This window comes from Phoca vitulina, unplaced genomic scaffold (genome assembly GCF_004348235.1).
Source record: "Phoca vitulina isolate PV1807 unplaced genomic scaffold, GSC_HSeal_1.0 scaffold106, whole genome shotgun sequence".
Taxonomy (NCBI): domain Eukaryota; kingdom Metazoa; phylum Chordata; class Mammalia; order Carnivora; family Phocidae; genus Phoca; species Phoca vitulina.
In genome coordinates this window covers 1438126-1454334 of record NW_022589809.1, presented here as the reverse complement: position 1 = coordinate 1454334, position 16209 = coordinate 1438126, and the positions used below count along the sequence as shown (strand labels likewise).

At 56.0% G+C, this 16209-nt stretch overlaps 1 protein-coding gene across 1 annotated transcript in view; it reads left to right on the top strand.

The window, feature by feature from the left end:
- Nucleotides 1-13347, top strand: part of WNT3A (Wnt family member 3A) — a 46488-nt gene extending 33141 nt beyond the window's left edge. Inside the window, exons 3-4 of the mRNA XM_032397870.1 lie at nucleotides 6855-7120; nucleotides 12868-13347. Coding sequence (XP_032253761.1) covers nucleotides 6855-7120; nucleotides 12868-13347 — 746 coding nt within the window. The remainder of the gene's footprint in view (nucleotides 1-6854; nucleotides 7121-12867) is intronic.
- Nucleotides 13348-16209: the final 2862 nt, after the last annotated feature.

Genomic DNA, 16209 nt, shown 5'->3' with positions numbered 1-16209 from the left:
CCCAGCATCCATCCATCCATCCATCCATGTATCCACCCATCTACAGATCCATCCAATCAGACAGCCAGCAACTCACCCACCCACTCATCTACCCATCCATCCATCCCAATCTTGCCCCAGAGTTCAAGTTGCCAAGCTTCATTGTGTGTCATTATTTCCCCTATTCTATCTCTCATGAACTGTAAGGCAGGTGACTTAGCACAGCTCAAAGCCAAGAACTTGATCCACAATAGCAGAGCCTCTCACTAAAGGCAGGATTCCCCTAGTTCATCCTCCTCCTTTCCAGTACAGGGATTCTTTCTTCTCCTTAATTAACAATTGGATGGGTAGTTCATTCAACTTTTGAAAACCTGGATTGTTAGAAATTTCACCAGATAGAGCGGCAATCCATTTTCTTGCAGATTTCTTACCTTGGTTCTTGAGAATGGGCACCTTACATTTTACCCACCTCATATTCCTAGTTCTGAGCCTAGGGTTTAGCTCTTTATAGACTCTCAGATCCTGGATGAATGGATGGATGAATGGATGGATGGATGGATGGATAAATGGACCATGAGTGAATAAAAGGGCGCTGGATGGATGCATGGGTAGATGGATAAATGGATGGTGGATGGACAAATGGATGGTGGATGGATGGATGGATAAATGGGTGGTGAGTGGATAAATGGATAAATAGATGGTAGATGGATAAATGGATGGTGGATGGGCAAATGGATGGTGGATGGATGGATGGATAAATGGATGGTGAGTGGATAAATGATAGGTAGATGGTAGATGGATAAATGGATGGTGGATGGATAAATGGACTGTGCATGGATAAATGGATGGTGGATGGATGGATGGGTAGATGGATAAATGGATGGGTAGATGGATAAATGGATGGTGGATGGACAAATGGATGGTGGATGGATGGATGGATGGGTGCGTGGGGACATGGATGAATGGATGGGTAAATAGATGGTAGATGGATAAATGGTTGGTGGATGGACAGATAAAAGGATAAATGGAAGGATGGTAGATGAATGGAAGGGGGGTAGATCATTGATACTTTGCAAGAACTCAATAAATAATTGGTAATGAAACAACGTCAAGTTTCTAGCAAAGATGACCTTCCCCAGGGAGGATGCTTAACTCACAGAACAACTTTGTCACTACATTCCCTCTCTTCTTCCTTTTCCCCACCCCGACCTCAATTCTGAAATTGTGACAGTCATTTTCCATATGTCTTATCCTCTCACGGAAAAGTGACAACATCTGGCAGTCCTCGTTCTGTCCTCAAATGATCTCTGGTACTTGACAGTCCTGTGACATCCAAGTCTGGAAACAAGATCAGTCCAGTTCTGGAGTGCTGAGACCCAGGGAGGCAAAGCCCACCTCACGGGTGTGAAGAAGCACCACGGGGCCAGCAGGGCAGGCCTGAGCAGCTCCAAAGCCTTGGGCCAACTCTATCCCAGGGGCCCGTGTGCCCTCCTCCTCCCTTGACCTGCCGGACCCCATTGCCGGTGACGGTGACAGAGGTGTTTCCAATCTCATTCCAAGGACGTGATTCCCTTCCCATGGTGGGATGGCTCGCCTCCCACGCCCTAGCTGCCTCTGTTGTGTAAACAGAAGCAGAAACCTCTGACAAAGCTGCTGTCGGTGGCTAAAAACCTTGCCGTGACTGGGGCGGCTGCCAGGGCTCCAGACCCTGGTCTGAGTCCTCACTGTGCCCTCCCCACCCACGGCCTCAGGGGAGCCCTGTCCCACCTCCTGCAAAGCCTGAGGCTGCCCCAGCTAGTCAGACCGTGACCTTCTTGTTTCAAACCCCTGTGGAAATCTGATAAAAGCAATGGGTTCTCTATCCAAACACACACACACACCCCACAAGTTTTCCGGCATGCCCTTGATTCCTGCTCACAGTGAAGCCTGCCCAGAGACCCCTGGATCAGAAGCCCCACTACTGTGGGGTGTCACCTGGACACACTGCTAGTCTTCCTTCTGCACGGCCTCAGCATGTGTTTTCATGTTTTCTTTAGAAAGAATTGTAGACATACGGAAGCATCGCAGGAATGGTGCCCAGAGTCCATATCCCCTCCCAGACCTCCCCCAGGGCTGACAACCCACAAATCCAGCTGCATCCATCAGAACAAAGATCCATCAGTGTTAACTTAGCTCCAGACTTTACCCAGATTTCACCTGTTTTTCTGCCTGTCCAGATCCCATCCTAGGTCCGCCTGGCCCTTGCCCTCCGTGCCCTCGAGACTAGGAGGAGCTCGGGCAGGCCTTTTGGGTTTGTCTGATGTTTCCTGATTCTTTGGTGAGAAGGCCTCCATGGGTGCCCCCCGCCTGCCCACTGGGGTGCCCACAGCCCTGACCGCTTGGGCAAGGTGGGGTGGGACAGGCGTCTGCAACTGCGTGGAGGCCGCATCTTCCATTTTAAGCAGGCGGTCTTTGCCAGAGCAAACCACCTCATGCTTTTCTGGCCGCGGGTCTCGTGGCCTCTCCTCAGAGGCATCTTTTCCTTTGGAGCAAGTTGAAGGCAGGCTACAAGGTGTCCTCAGCCTTCGGGACTTCGTGTGTGATGAGCCCTTTCCTCGTGGGGCAGAAAGGGAGATTGAGGCCCATGGGGAGGAAGGCCTGGGCAGGGTCACACAGCCAGCTGGTGACAGAGCAGGGCAGGACTGAGTTCCTCCTCCAAGTTCAAGGGGCCCCCCCCCCTGCCCCGAGCACGTCCTTCCCCTCGAGTGTGTCTGGTGGCCTGGCCTGTCTGCCTGAGACTGATAAGCAGCCAAGCCCTTGTTCGGGGAAGGGACAAGGCCCTAGGCTCGCCGGCTCTCCCCTTATCTCAGTCTCCTCCACAATGAGTGGTTCTGGCCCTCTGGGCCGGGGTCGGGCACTCAGGGCCTGGAGAAGGGCCACCAGGGGCCTCGGCCAGCTGGAAGCAGCCAGAGGGTGCAGCGGGGAAAGGCCCCGGGTGTGTTCACTGGGTTCCTGGAGTGCCCAGGACATACGGCCTGCCCCAGGAGCCTGCAGGCCCCCGTACAGGGTGCAGGGGAGGCCGCAGGCCGGGGCTCTGGCGGGGCGAGCAAGCAAGGAGCCAAGCCCACCCTCAGAGAAGAACATTCTCTTGGGAAGACAAAGTAAAGGTGTGGCTCTGCTGGAGGGAGGGACAGAAGGACAAGCAGTCCATGTTCAGGGCACACTGGCATTTATTCACGGAGGCCTTCGACCCTCAGAAGGCAGCTCCACGCCTGCCCGATGCATCGTGTTACAGAAGCAAAGCGAGGCAAGGGCGTCCAGCATCTGGGGGAGCGGCTGACTGGCTGGCCTTTGGGAAAGGGGACAGTGAAGGTTGCTGAGTGGGGAGTGATGGAGCGCCAGCCCCCAGGCTCAGATCCTGCTGGGCCTCCCTGTCCAGCCCAGGGCCCCTGGAAACGAAAGATGAACACAACACAGTCCCCGCCTCAGGGAGCTTCCAGGCTGGGGAGGGAATGAATCAGGAGTGGACGGAGGCAAGGCCTTCCGGGGCCAGGCACTGACCACACCCAGACAGTGTGGTCTGGACCCCGGCCTGAAGAGCAGACAGGGGAAATGGCAGGTGCACATGCCAGGGGAACAGCAGAAATCGCCCTAGGGGAGGAGGGGGCTGAGTGTGGCTGGAGGCCAGGGAGCAGCTCCAAAGCTGGGAGGGCAGCAGGTGGGGCAGGCTTGTGTGCAGGTCAAGCAAGACATAACCCCAAGAGTTATGTCCGGGACCAGGCAGGGCTAGGTGGGCATGAAACAAAGGGCTGTGCCTTCAGCCTGTGTGTGCATGTATCTGCGTGTGTGTTTGTGTGTGCATGTGTGTTTGCATATGCGCACATGTTTGTGCGTGCACATCTGTGCATGTGTTTCTGTGTGTGCACGTTTGTGTGCCATGCATGTTTGTGTGCACACACGTGTGCATGTGTTCACATATGTGCAGTCTGTGCACGTGTGCATGTGTTCGTGTGTGCATGCATGTTTATGTGTGCACATGTGTGCATGTGTTTGCATATGTGCACGTCTGTGCATGTGTGCATGTGTTTGTGTGTGCGTGCATGTTTGTGTGTGCACATGTGTGCATGTGTTTCTGTGTGCACACATGTTTGTGTGCACACATGTGTGCATGTGTTCACATATGCGCACGTCTGTGCATGTGTTCGTGTGTGCATGCATGTTTATGTGTGCACATATGTGCATGTGTTTGCATATGTGCACGTCTGTGCATGCATGTTTGTGTGTGCACATGTGTGCATGTGTTTGCATATGTGCACGTCTGTGCATGTGTTTCTGTGTGCGCACATGTTTGTGTGCCGTGCATGTTTGTGTGCACACATGTGTGCATGTGTTCACATATGTGCACGTCTGTGCACGTGTGCATGTGTTCGTGTGTGCATGCATGTTTATGTGTGCACATGTGTGCGTGTGTTTGCATATGTGCACGCCTGTGCATGTGTGCATGTGTTTGTGTGCACATGTGTTTGTGTGTGCATGCATGTTTGTGTGTGCACATACGTGCATGTGTGTTTGTGAGTGTGTGTGTGCGCACAGACGTGTGACACACACATGTGGGTGGGGGGAGGCTGGAGGCTGGGGGTGGGGGTTCCCTCCAGGAGCCTCTGATGGTGCAGGTGACAGATGCTGAGGGCTGGACTCACGGGAAGGCCTGGGGGGTGGGGGGGAGGCACAAGATGGTCAATGTGCGTTTTTCAGTGACAGGTGTGTCGGGTGTTGAGTGAGTCTGAGTGTGTGCATGCTGCTGGCTGGAACCCGTCTCGCCGTTCCCTTGCCTCTACCTACCTGGGCTTTGGGGCGTGCGAGCTTGGGGAAGCGTGGGGAGCAGCCCACAGCCTCTGCCTGTGGCCTCTGCTCGCCACCCAGGATGAAGCCCCCCCGCTCATCCCCCTCCCAAGACAAAAGCCCCCTGGGCACTGATGTGGGTGGGGAGGCAGCCGCACCCCACGATGGGAGCCATTGGGAGCCCCAGCACTGTGCAGGCCTGCTGCCCAGGAGGACCGTGGGGACATGCAGGGCACCCACCCCACGCCCGGCATGGAAGGCCTGGTCGGGCCCATCATCACGTCTCTCCTGCTCCCTTCTCCCTCCTGCCAGCCCAGGAAAGGTGAGCTGCCGGGACCACCTCACAGCCACAGCAGACACCCAGCCTAGGTTCAGCCCCAGGCCCGCCAAGCTCCAAAGCCCATGGTTTTCACCTCGGTTTTTAAATTCCTGCTAATCAGCCCATTCGCTCCATGAGGCCATCACGCTCCCTCCCACAGAACCTGGCAAAGAGCAGGTGCTCCGTACACGCTTGTGGAGGAATGAGGGAGTTCCACCCGCTCACACACAGTAGCCCCCTGCCCTCGCCGTCCACTGCAGGGGATCACTGCTGCAAACCCTCACTGCAAGGCTTGCACAGACCCAGGAGGCACGGTGCCCTCATGTAGTCTGAGGAAGCCTGGCTGGGGATCGAGCCTCTGCAAAGCCCCCTCACGCCCTGTGCTTCTGGGCCTCCCTCAACGCCTCCCACATGCCTCTGTCCACTCCTGGTCAGTCTCACCAGCTCCTTCCCAAGCTCCAGCCCTCCTCCTCTGCCCTTCTGCAAAACCACTTCCCCAGACTCAGTTTCCCCCCCCGCCTTTGGGGGCCTGGGCAGCCTCCGAACCAGCCCCCGGGGTCAGCAGCAACCTGGATGCTGGAGGCCCTCAGAGTCTCCAGGCCCGAGAGCAGGGTCCATCACAGGGCAAAGTGTGCACCGGTCTTGAGCAGGTCCCAGAAGGGGTGACCCTTCCTGGAGTTGGGGCGGGGGAGGGGAAAGTGTGCAGGCAGAATGAGAGGCGCAGGTGGACGGTGTGTGGGCCAGGAGCTGCCACCCAAACAGGCCATTAGGCTGCCGGAAGCTTTCGGCGTGGACATCTGGGTAGGGGGGTCTCCACCCTGGGCTGTTGGGGCCCAAGAAGGAGGTTTTGTTTTTTGTCTGCCTTTTCTTGGCAGATGATTTGAGATTCACCCATGCCATTTATTCCGTTACTGCTAGACAGAATTCCATTTTGCTTTTTTCCGTGAGCTGTCGCTGACACATAACATTTGTTTCAGGTGTACAACATACTGATTCGATATATGTATGCATTGCAAAATAATCACCACAGTCAGTCTGGTTAATACCCATCACAACACATGGCTACAGTTGTTTTTCTTGTGAAGACCTATTCTCTTAGCAACCTTTTAAACACACAGAACAGATTTGTTAGCAGCATCACATCCCCAGGACTGACTTATTTCAGGCCGCAGATTTTTATCCGTTGACCTGTTCATGGACGTCTGGGAGCCTCCAGACTGGGGCTGTTACAAATAAAGTAGCCATGACATTTGCTTCCTGGTCCGTGCAAGCACCTGAGTTTCCTCCCGGGCACATACCTAGCTGAATGGCCTGGTCACATGGTAGGTGTCTGGTTTTAAGAAGCTGTCAAACCACTTTGCAAGGGGCAGCACCAATTTCCTTGCCCCCAGTAGCGTTCGGGGTTCCGATTCTGCCCATCCTGGCCAGCACTGGCTAGGATCTGACCCTCGGATTGCAGGGGTCCCTGCGGCTCCTCATGGGGAGTGATGTCCAGAGCCGCTCCTTGGGCTGGTTGGCCCTCCAAGTACTTTCTCCTGATATTCGGCCTCCTCCTTGGGTCTTCTGCACCCCTCTCCTCCACAGCCCTGCCTGGCCACTCCAGGGACTGAGTCTGGGACCCACGCCCATCCCAGGGGCGCAGGCCCAGCCCAGCCAGGGGCCGCGATGCCCCGGGCCAGGCTCCACCACCCCAGCCGCTGCCAGGTCCTGCCAACCCAGTCGCCTCTCTCCACAGCCACCCGGGAGTCCGCCTTTGTGCACGCCATTGCCTCTGCCGGGGTGGCCTTCGCCGTGACACGCTCGTGTGCCGAGGGCTCCGCGGCCATCTGTGGCTGCAGCAGCCGCCACCAGGGCTCCCCGGGCGAGGGCTGGAAGTGGGGTGGCTGCAGTGAGGACATCGAGTTTGGCGGCATGGTGTCTCGAGAGTTTGCAGACGCGCGGGAGAACCGGCCAGACGCCCGCTCCGCGATGAACCGCCACAACAATGAGGCCGGTCGCCAGGTATGTTGGTCGCTCTTGGCTGGGGTGCGTGGAGTGGGGAGTGTACTCGGGGTGCACGGCCCTGCGTGCTCTCAGGTGCACAGGGAGCCGTCCACCCAGGCCCCGTGCATCCTGCGGGTGCAATGGGGGGCCATCTCACCGCGGCCCTGTGGGGTCTGGGGGGTGCACCCTCTGACCACATTCCTGAGGGTCCTGGGCAAATAGAAGCTTTCTGAACAGGATGTGAGCCCTGGTTCCCTGAAGGGTGTGGCTTGGCGGGAGTACCATGGGAGGGCTGTCTCTGGTGGCCAGGAGGGTATGTGCTCACCTACCGCCCAGGGCTGTCTGAAACAGCCCAGCCCAGTGGCTGCACAAGGGTCAAGGGCATCCCCACAGGGTGGCAGAATGGCAGAAAGGCCTGCGTGTCCAGGGAGGAGGACAGTGAGGCCCTACAGCACAGCACACGACATTCTGTGAAAAGGAAAAGCACACACAAGTTGACGTGGGCACCTCGGAGAAGCCACACCCTGGGCTGGCATCTCAAAAAAAGCCTTCTGCCTGCAGCGGTGTGGAAAGGAGCGCATGCAAAGTAACACAGTTATCTAGGTGGAGGGAAGCCGGGAGCCTGGGAGCAGCCCAAAGCGTATGACTGCCAGTGAGGTCACCCGGTAGAATAGCATGGGGAGGGCAGAGGAAGAAGAGACACGGGGACCAAGCTGGAAAGACTGGGTCTGAAGGTCATGGGGAGCCAATGGAGCACAGACCACTTGTGGGACCCAGAGAGCTCCCGTAGATTCAGCCGCACAAAGGTGGCCCTGGCCTTGGAACCAGGGGATCGCAGGGGACTGAGGCATTGGACGGCCAACGACAGAAGACAAGGTGACTGACTCATCTTCCTGCCCGAGACAAGTACAAATACAGGACGAAATGGGAGAAGTGTCCTGTTAAAAGCATAGGGTGCCCACCTGTGTACCACCACCTGACTTATCCCAGGGAGGACAGTGCAATGCAGACAAGAAATAGTTCTTCAATAAAGGGTGCCCAGTCAATTGGATAACAATATGGTGGGAAGAAAACAACAAACCAACCTTGACCCCTACCTCACACCACATATAAGGTCAATTACGAACCCAAATGGAAAAGGTAAAACAAAGAAACACGTTAGGAAGAAAACATAGGAGAACATTTCTGTGACCTTGGAGTAGGCAAAGGTTTCCTAAACAGGACCAAAAAGCACTTACAATGAAAGAAACATGTAGCCATAATGTGGACTGCATTAAAGTAAAGAACTTCTGTTCATAAAAAGACACCGACAAAGGGTATAGGAGGCTGAATAGGAGACTCTGCACAGCTGGAAGAGAACATAATGGGAGTTTCTGGGGAGCTGGTGTTCAGTGGTGGCAATTTGTGAAATTTTGTCAGGTTTTGCATTTATAACATATATACTATTTGTATGTATATTATGCTCCCATAAAGTTAGTTTAAGTGTAAAAGAAGTAACCTCATCTGGTGAGGAATTAGCAGCTCAAGGGCCAGGAGAAGGCAGAGTCCTGAGCCCAGTACCCAAGGCAGCTTTTGTCCTGATCTGGACAGAGTGCATACACTGAGCTGCACTTCCAGCAGCCTCCCAGAGCTGAGGGGCCCACCAAGGGTGTTATCTCTAGAAAACTCTCCTCAGTTTAGGCTGGGACCCTGAGGAGTAAAGGAAAACCAGAAGTAGACCAACCTTTGCTCACGTGTGCAGGCTCGAAAAATCTCAAGATCTGAGAACAGATTATGGTGATCCCAAATTGCTGGTTTTCCCACACACCTGGAAAAAGCAGGCGAATCCTCTTTGGAGGATGATCACCTTATTCAAGGTCAAAAAATGTTTCTACAAATAATTTTTCAAACACAGCATCCAGCACATAATCAAAGGATAACCTGTCACATGAGCTGGTGACACAATGAGTGATCATCGGCAAAAACCACAGAAACAAGTCCACAGGGACTCCAGATACTGGAATTATGAGACACAGATTGTGAAAAAAGAAATATGCTTACTTAGGTTTACAAAGCCAAAACGTGAGTCTGAATGTCTCAGAGGGGAACTGGAAACTATAAAAATATAGAATATACTTGGGAAAGAATCACATAGCCGTTATAGAACTGAAGGGTCTATGAGGAATGCCAAAACATAAGCATCCCTCTGTACTCCCCGGAACCTCACTAAAATGACAGTGAATGAATGTTGAATGAACGAACACTCCTGACCACATGGAAACCAGGGGCTAACAGTGGCAGCAAAAGTTTCAGACTAAGAAGCAGATCCATGAATACTTGGGTCTTAGGAGAAAGTAGAATCTTAAACCAGTAGAGAAGAACTCTGAGAACCAACCCAGGACTTACTAGTATTGGGTGTCTTGAAAAGTAGAGATAAATAATGGGGCTAAAAATGGGAAGATGGGTTGATAATCTACTTTGGTTTTTTTTTTTTTTAAGACTTTATTTATTTATTTGACAGAGAGAGAGATAGCAAGAGCAGGAACACAAGCAGAGGGAGTGCGAGAGGGAGAAGCAGGCTTCCTGCCGAGCCAGAAGCACGATGTGGGGCTCGATCCCAGGACCCTGGGATCATGACCTGAGCCGAAGGCAGATGCTTAATGACTGAGCCACCCAGGTGCCCCCATAATCTACTTTAAAAGCAGTTTATAACCCACCAGGTCTTCTGTCCAACTCCTTCCATCCAGGCAAGCCCCCACCCCCACCCCTTTACCATGGCAGAAGTCAGGAGGTGTGTTCTCCAGGAAGGGCAAAGCACAGTGTGTCTGCACTGAGGGACACCAAGGACAGTCTGGGTGAAGGTGAGGCTTCCCAAGTGAAAGTAGTCTCCATCTACACATGCCTTTCTCTTCCTAGTCTCTGTATCCCACAGTGAATCTTGATGACCCTCTAGGCAGGAGAATGGAAGATTCTCCCCTGGGGATTGGACCAACCCAAGAAGAGACTCAAACATACTGACTGGGGTTCCCCCATGAAATAACGGAGCCAGGTCACTGTACAGTGAGGGCCCATGCTGGTAAGCCCTCACCAAGCACATGAGCTTCCAACACGATGTGTAGTATCCTCCTTTTAAATATGAGCAGACAGCCAAGGATCACAGGACATCTGAGGAAGGCCTCTCACAACCACAAAGGTGAAGACCAAAACAAACAAAAACAAAACTGGTGGGAGAGAGACATTGTAAAGAGAGATGAAAACTTCAAAAACTGCCACTATTCCAGGCACCTGGCTGGCTCAGTTGGTAGAGTGCGTGACTGAGGGTCATGAGTTTGAGCCCCACATTGGGCATAGAGATTACTTAAAAAAATTTTTAAATGATTGAAAACAGTTAAAGAAAAAAAACTGCCACTATCCCCAGAGAAATAAAATACTCCTTCCATAAAAGCAGAATAGGATGTTAAATTAAAAGAACATTCAGAGAGGGGGAAAAAAGCTGCTAGATACTAAAAGTAGAATAGCAGAAACCAAACTCTCAGCACAAAGGTTAGCAGATACTTGAGACACCCTTCTACGAAGTAGAAGAAAAAAGAAAAAGAGATGGACCATAGGAAAAGAATGGAGAACATGGAGGATCTGTCCAAGAAAGACAATGACGAACATGAAGAGGAATCGGCAAAGAAGGCAGGAGGGTTCCCAGGACTGAGGATCACAAGTTTCAGACCAAACAGACCCAGTAAGTGACTGTAGCACATGAGAGAGGAGACCCATATCAAGACCTATCACCATGAAATTCACAGCCTACGACACAGAGGAGCCCTCCACACCGTGGGTTTCATGCAAAGGATCAGGAATCACAATGGCATCAGAGTTCCCAAGAAGAACAATGGGAGCTGGAATAAAAATGGAGAGGTGCTATCAGAGTTCTGAAGGGAAATAAGATTCTAAGTCAAGCATTTTATACCCAGCTAAACCATCTTGTCCACTTTCTAAGTAGAGAAGATGTGATTTTGGGCATGCACATTTCACAAAATCTACTAGACACCCTCTGAAAAAGATGTCTCCAAGAAGCTGAAATCTTAGAATATGAGGTGTGTTTGAACATCTCAAAGAGGATATTTAGACAATTCAGGGAAAGTTTGAGTCTGAATCTGTAATAAGTACACTAAAAACAGCAACAACAAAGTTTTGTAGGAAAGGAAAAGGAATCATACCCTATCACAGGGCTCGGCTGGGTATGACACTTAACATAGTTCCAATACGGCCAGTGCTGAATATTGATCTGACTGGATTATGCTTCTGTTTTTAGGGTGGAGGGCGCTGGGCAGGTGTGCATTGCAGTGGTGGGGTGATGGTAAAGAGCTGATTTCCCACCCTCCGTGGTGAGAGGGGAGACATTGCTGGAGCCCCCAAGCTCAAGAGGCAGCAAGACAAACATTCTGTTAGAGATGCAAGAGGCACAGGTGTTGCCTTGGCTGGTCGGGAAGGTGCCGTGTGGGTGTGGGAGCGAGTCTCAGGAACTCTCAGACTCTAAAGTATATGCAGATACAACTCTGATAAAAGCAAACCTAAAGACACTGAAGAGGTCTCTCCTCTGGAAAAGAGAAGAACATGGAGATGAGACAGAAATTAACCGGGGGAGGGATGCAGTCATTACTGATGCCCCAGGAAAGGGCCAGTGTGAGAGGGAAGTGTAGAAGACACAGCAGGAGAAGGGGGCAGGGAAGACGCAGCATCTGGACACAGAGCCCACCTCACACTGACCAATAGGGGTATAATGGGACTCGCGTCCGTAGCTGAAAATGTTCTGGTAGCCACATTTAAAAAGGAAACAGGTGACATTAGTTTTACCAGTAAGTGTTACTAAGGTAGATATATCACCCAACATGTTATCATTGCAGTAATGGTCACCATCAATACTAAACCAGTGAAGGAGATAGTTTACACCCTCTTCTTGCATGAAGTCTGGGGACTCTGTGCGAGCCAGCATTCAGCACAGTGCACTTTGGACCAGCCACATCTCCAGGGCTCATGGTGGTAGGTGTCCACCACGGTGGTCAGTGCAACCATAGACATTCGGATTGAGTCACACGCCCCTTCGCCCCCAACCCCATCCCTTCCCTCAAAGAGAGAAGGGAAAAAACCCATTCCTCGGCCAGGCCCTGTGGCTTTTGGCCTTCAGGACCCCAAAGTCCCCCAGCCTTGTCCCCCCACACTACCTCCCTCCTCTTGGAATTGCCTTCCAGCCCCATAAACCCAGCTTCCTGGGCCCTGAAGGTGCTCTGCTCAAGCCTCCTCCGTTAGGTGCGCTCAGGTCAGCCCCCAGACTTGCCGCCTAGATTCTCCCTACACGTCCGCCTACACGTCCTCTGCGCTGCGTCTTAGGCTCCCCAGGTCAGCATTCATGTCCTCCCTCCCGCATGCCCGGACCAGACCGTCAGTTACTGTTACTGTGCCTTCCCTCCCTCGCTCAGTCATAAAGGCTGTAGAAATAGACCCAGCCCGGAGAGAGGTGAGGCTGCCAGCCCTGCCCTCCGGGGATCTTGGGTCTGCCAGGGTGCGAACCTCGGCAGGCACGTGCCCTGCCCCGGAGGCGGCGCCGGGAACCCGGAGAAGGGCCTCTATGGAGGAGACAGGTTGCGTTGGGCTCGCCAGGAGCTCATGGGGCGGGGGGCCGCAGGCAAGCAGCACACCCCGGGGGGGGGGACACGGGCCCCCGCGCAGACGAACCAAACCGGGGAAGGGGGTGCTTAGGGCCCGCCCTGACGCCCCTCGGCGCGCTCCTGCAGGCCATCGCCAGCCACATGCATCTCAAGTGCAAGTGCCACGGGCTGTCGGGCAGCTGCGAGGTGAAGACGTGCTGGTGGTCGCAGCCCGACTTCCGCGCCATCGGCGACCTGCTCAAGGACAAGTATGACAGCGCCTCGGAGATGGTGGTGGAGAAGCACCGCGAGTCGCGCGGCTGGGTGGAGACCCTGCGGCCGCGCTACACCTACTTCAAGGTGCCCACGGAGGGCGACCTGGTGTACTACGAGGCCTCGCCCAACTTCTGCGAGCCCAACCCCGAGACCGGCTCGTTCGGCACCCGCGACCGCACGTGCAACGTGAGTTCGCACGGCATCGACGGCTGCGACCTGCTGTGCTGCGGCCGCGGCCACAACGCGCGCACCGAGCGGCGCCGCGAGAAGTGCCACTGCGTCTTCCACTGGTGCTGCTACGTGAGCTGTCAGGAGTGCGCGCGCGTCTACGACGTGCACACCTGCAAGTAGGGCGCGCCGCCGCGGGCCGGGCCGGGGCTCCTCCCTGGACGGGGGCGGGGCTCCTCCCTGGACTGGGGGGCGGGGCTCCTCCCTGGACGGGGGGGGGGGGGGGGCTCCTCCCTGGACGGGGAGGCGAGGCTCCTCCCTGGACGGGGACTGGGGCTCCTCCCTGGACGGGGCCGGGGCTCCTCCCGACAGGGCCAGGGCTCCTCCCTGGACGGGGGGGCGGGGCTCTTCCTGACAGGGGCGGGGCTCCTCCCTGGACGGGGGCGGGGCTATTCCCGACAGGGGCGGGGCCCCCAAGTGGGGCTTCTGGATGGGGGCGGGGCTATTCCCGACGGGAGCGGGGCCCCAACTGGGGCTCCCAAATGGGCAGGAGTCCGCCCGACATGCGCTGATTTCCTGCCTGGATGGGCGGGGCTCCTCTCTGGGAGCGGGCCTCCGAGTGGGGCTCCTGGATGGGGGTGGACTTCTCCCTAGAAAGGCGGGGGCGGGGCTCCAGGACGGGGACCCCTGGATGGGGTTCCTCCCTGGATGGGCTGGGTTCCGTGGGTGGGGCTTCCGGGTGGGGAGGGGTCCTCTCTGGGGGCGGGGCTCCCTGCTGCCGTCCTCCTCCCCAGCAGTGCATGTGTAAGGGCCCTCCCCACCCACCCCCCCCCCCCCCCCCGCCCCGCTTCGTCTGTGTGGAGCGCAGGTCGTGGGGGAACTAGTCGTGGGGGAACTAGCCGTGGAGACCCCGCGGGCTGGCAGCTCCTCCCACCCCTTGCCCTGGGCCCTGCGGTCCAGCCTCCCAAGTCCAGTGCTCCGGAACAGTTCGGGGGCCTGGAGGCCTGGTGGCACCCCTCCCTCAGCCTGGCATCTGCCAGAGCCCCAATGCGGAACCCTACCGCACAGCCAGTCCTTACGCTGCCGAACCCCAGGAACCAGTTCTGCCTGGGGAGAGGACATGGAGCCCAGCAGCAGAGGGGCCTGGACCCTGAGGCCTGGCTCTGCCCTGGGCCTCAGACCCCCTGGGCCATCTTCCCAGGGACCGGTCTTACTGTCGCCCAGGCCCCAGCCAGGCCCCGCTCTTGGCTTGACCAGCAGGGACCTCTACTGGCCCCTGGCCTGCCCTCTTCCCTGGCCTCACCTCTCCCATCCACAGGAGAAGAGCCCAGCCTCCTCCAGTTCCTGCCCCAGCCTGTCCCCCTCTGGGCCACAGCCCCTCCTAAGGGGAAGGCGGGAAGGGGGCTCAGACCCCAAGGCTGCCCAAGCAACTGCCCTGAGCTGCCGCCCCGGCCCTGCCCAGCACCATACCCTGCCTTGGAGGCTCACTTTGATCTGGGTTGGGTTGTTGGGGAGGCTTGGGGAGGGGGAGTCCCCACCCACGCTGCAGGCAGAGGCCCCACAGCCCCTGGAAGGGTGGTCTCCCTGCCAGCCCCCATGGCCAGGACTGACCCCAGGCCCTGCTGCTGCGCGCTCTGCATCCTGGAGCCCCTGGCTGGCGGCTCCTCGTCTCCGTCTGACTCGTCCACCCCGCCGTGGAACACGAGGTTGCTGCTGGGCCCTGGGCCAGTGCCCACAGGGCCTTCCCACCGGGTGCTGCCACGCGGAGACCTCTCCTTGCCCAGCCTCTGCCACTGTGAAATGTCCCCCAGCCCCTGGCCCCGAGGGCCCACACTCAGGCAGGGGGAGGGGACGGTGCGGCACGATGACCTGCACGCCTGTGGGGACGTGACCTCCCTCTGCCTTGATTTTTGCGTTTGTGGTTTTAATTTTATTTCCAATGCTGCTATATCCACCATACACTGGAGCTAGACAAACAATGTGCTGTTGTTGTTTTCCTTTTCTTTCTAGGAAAGAAATTATTTTAGTCATAGCTTGTGAGTTTCAAACAATTGGGGGAAAGTAAAGAACAAACAAACAAAAAAACAAAAAGAAGAAACAATGACACAAGACTGGATTGTACTGGATTTTCGGCGGTGGGTTGGTGAGGCGCAGGGGCTGGATTGGTGGTGGCCCTCTGGGAGCAGAGATGTCCACAGGCCAAGACGGGAGGACCCCCGGGGCCTCTGCTGTGGCCTCCAGAGGCCGGAAGTCCAGGGGAAGAGGGAGGGCCACCAAAGAAAAGAGATGGGGTCCCCATCGTGGCCCAGCACAGGGCTTTCCAAGAGTCTGGCCTAGCTGGGAGGCAAGACACACCCCCTCAGCCCAAGGCTCGCCAGCCCAGACAGGGCCTGGAGATCAGGGTGCTTTTCTCCTCCTGCCTCCAGCCAAGGCCAACTTAGAAGTCACAGCGCATGTGGTGGGAATCCAACATGAAGGCCACAGGGACATCCCTTGCTGGTAGAGCGCCACCGCACGAGGCCAAGATCTCCCAGGGGCTCCTACCTGTTCTTGTCCACCTCAGGCCAGGGGCCAGAGCCGACCCTGGTTGCCTGGCCTCCCTCTGCGGTAGCATGTAACTCCAGTGTGCACGGCTTGGCAGGGGTCGGCAGCCTCTAAGCGTATGGTGGGCTGCATCCCAGCACCATGCTCAGGACCTCTGGCTGGGGATGGGCTGGCCCTGCCTTTGGGAGCCCACTACCTGCATTTCCAGGCCAGGCAGGGAGAGCCCCCAGGACAGGCAAGGCATCCTGCTGGCTGGAGCCTCCCATGGCCCCTCCATGGCTATCGCCCACGTCCACCCTAACTCGGGGTATGTGGGGTGTACAGGGTTGAGTGGAGCCTCTGGAAACTGAGGCCGCCGAGGCCACACCTTCACCTCTCCAAGCCAGGTGCAGGGTCCCTGTCCTTCTCTCTGCCCTTCTGTGCCCCACCTCTGTGCCCTGCCCTGATATCCAGCCAGACCAACCTACAGGGAGGGAAGAAGCTGAGTCAGGGGTGGGGGAC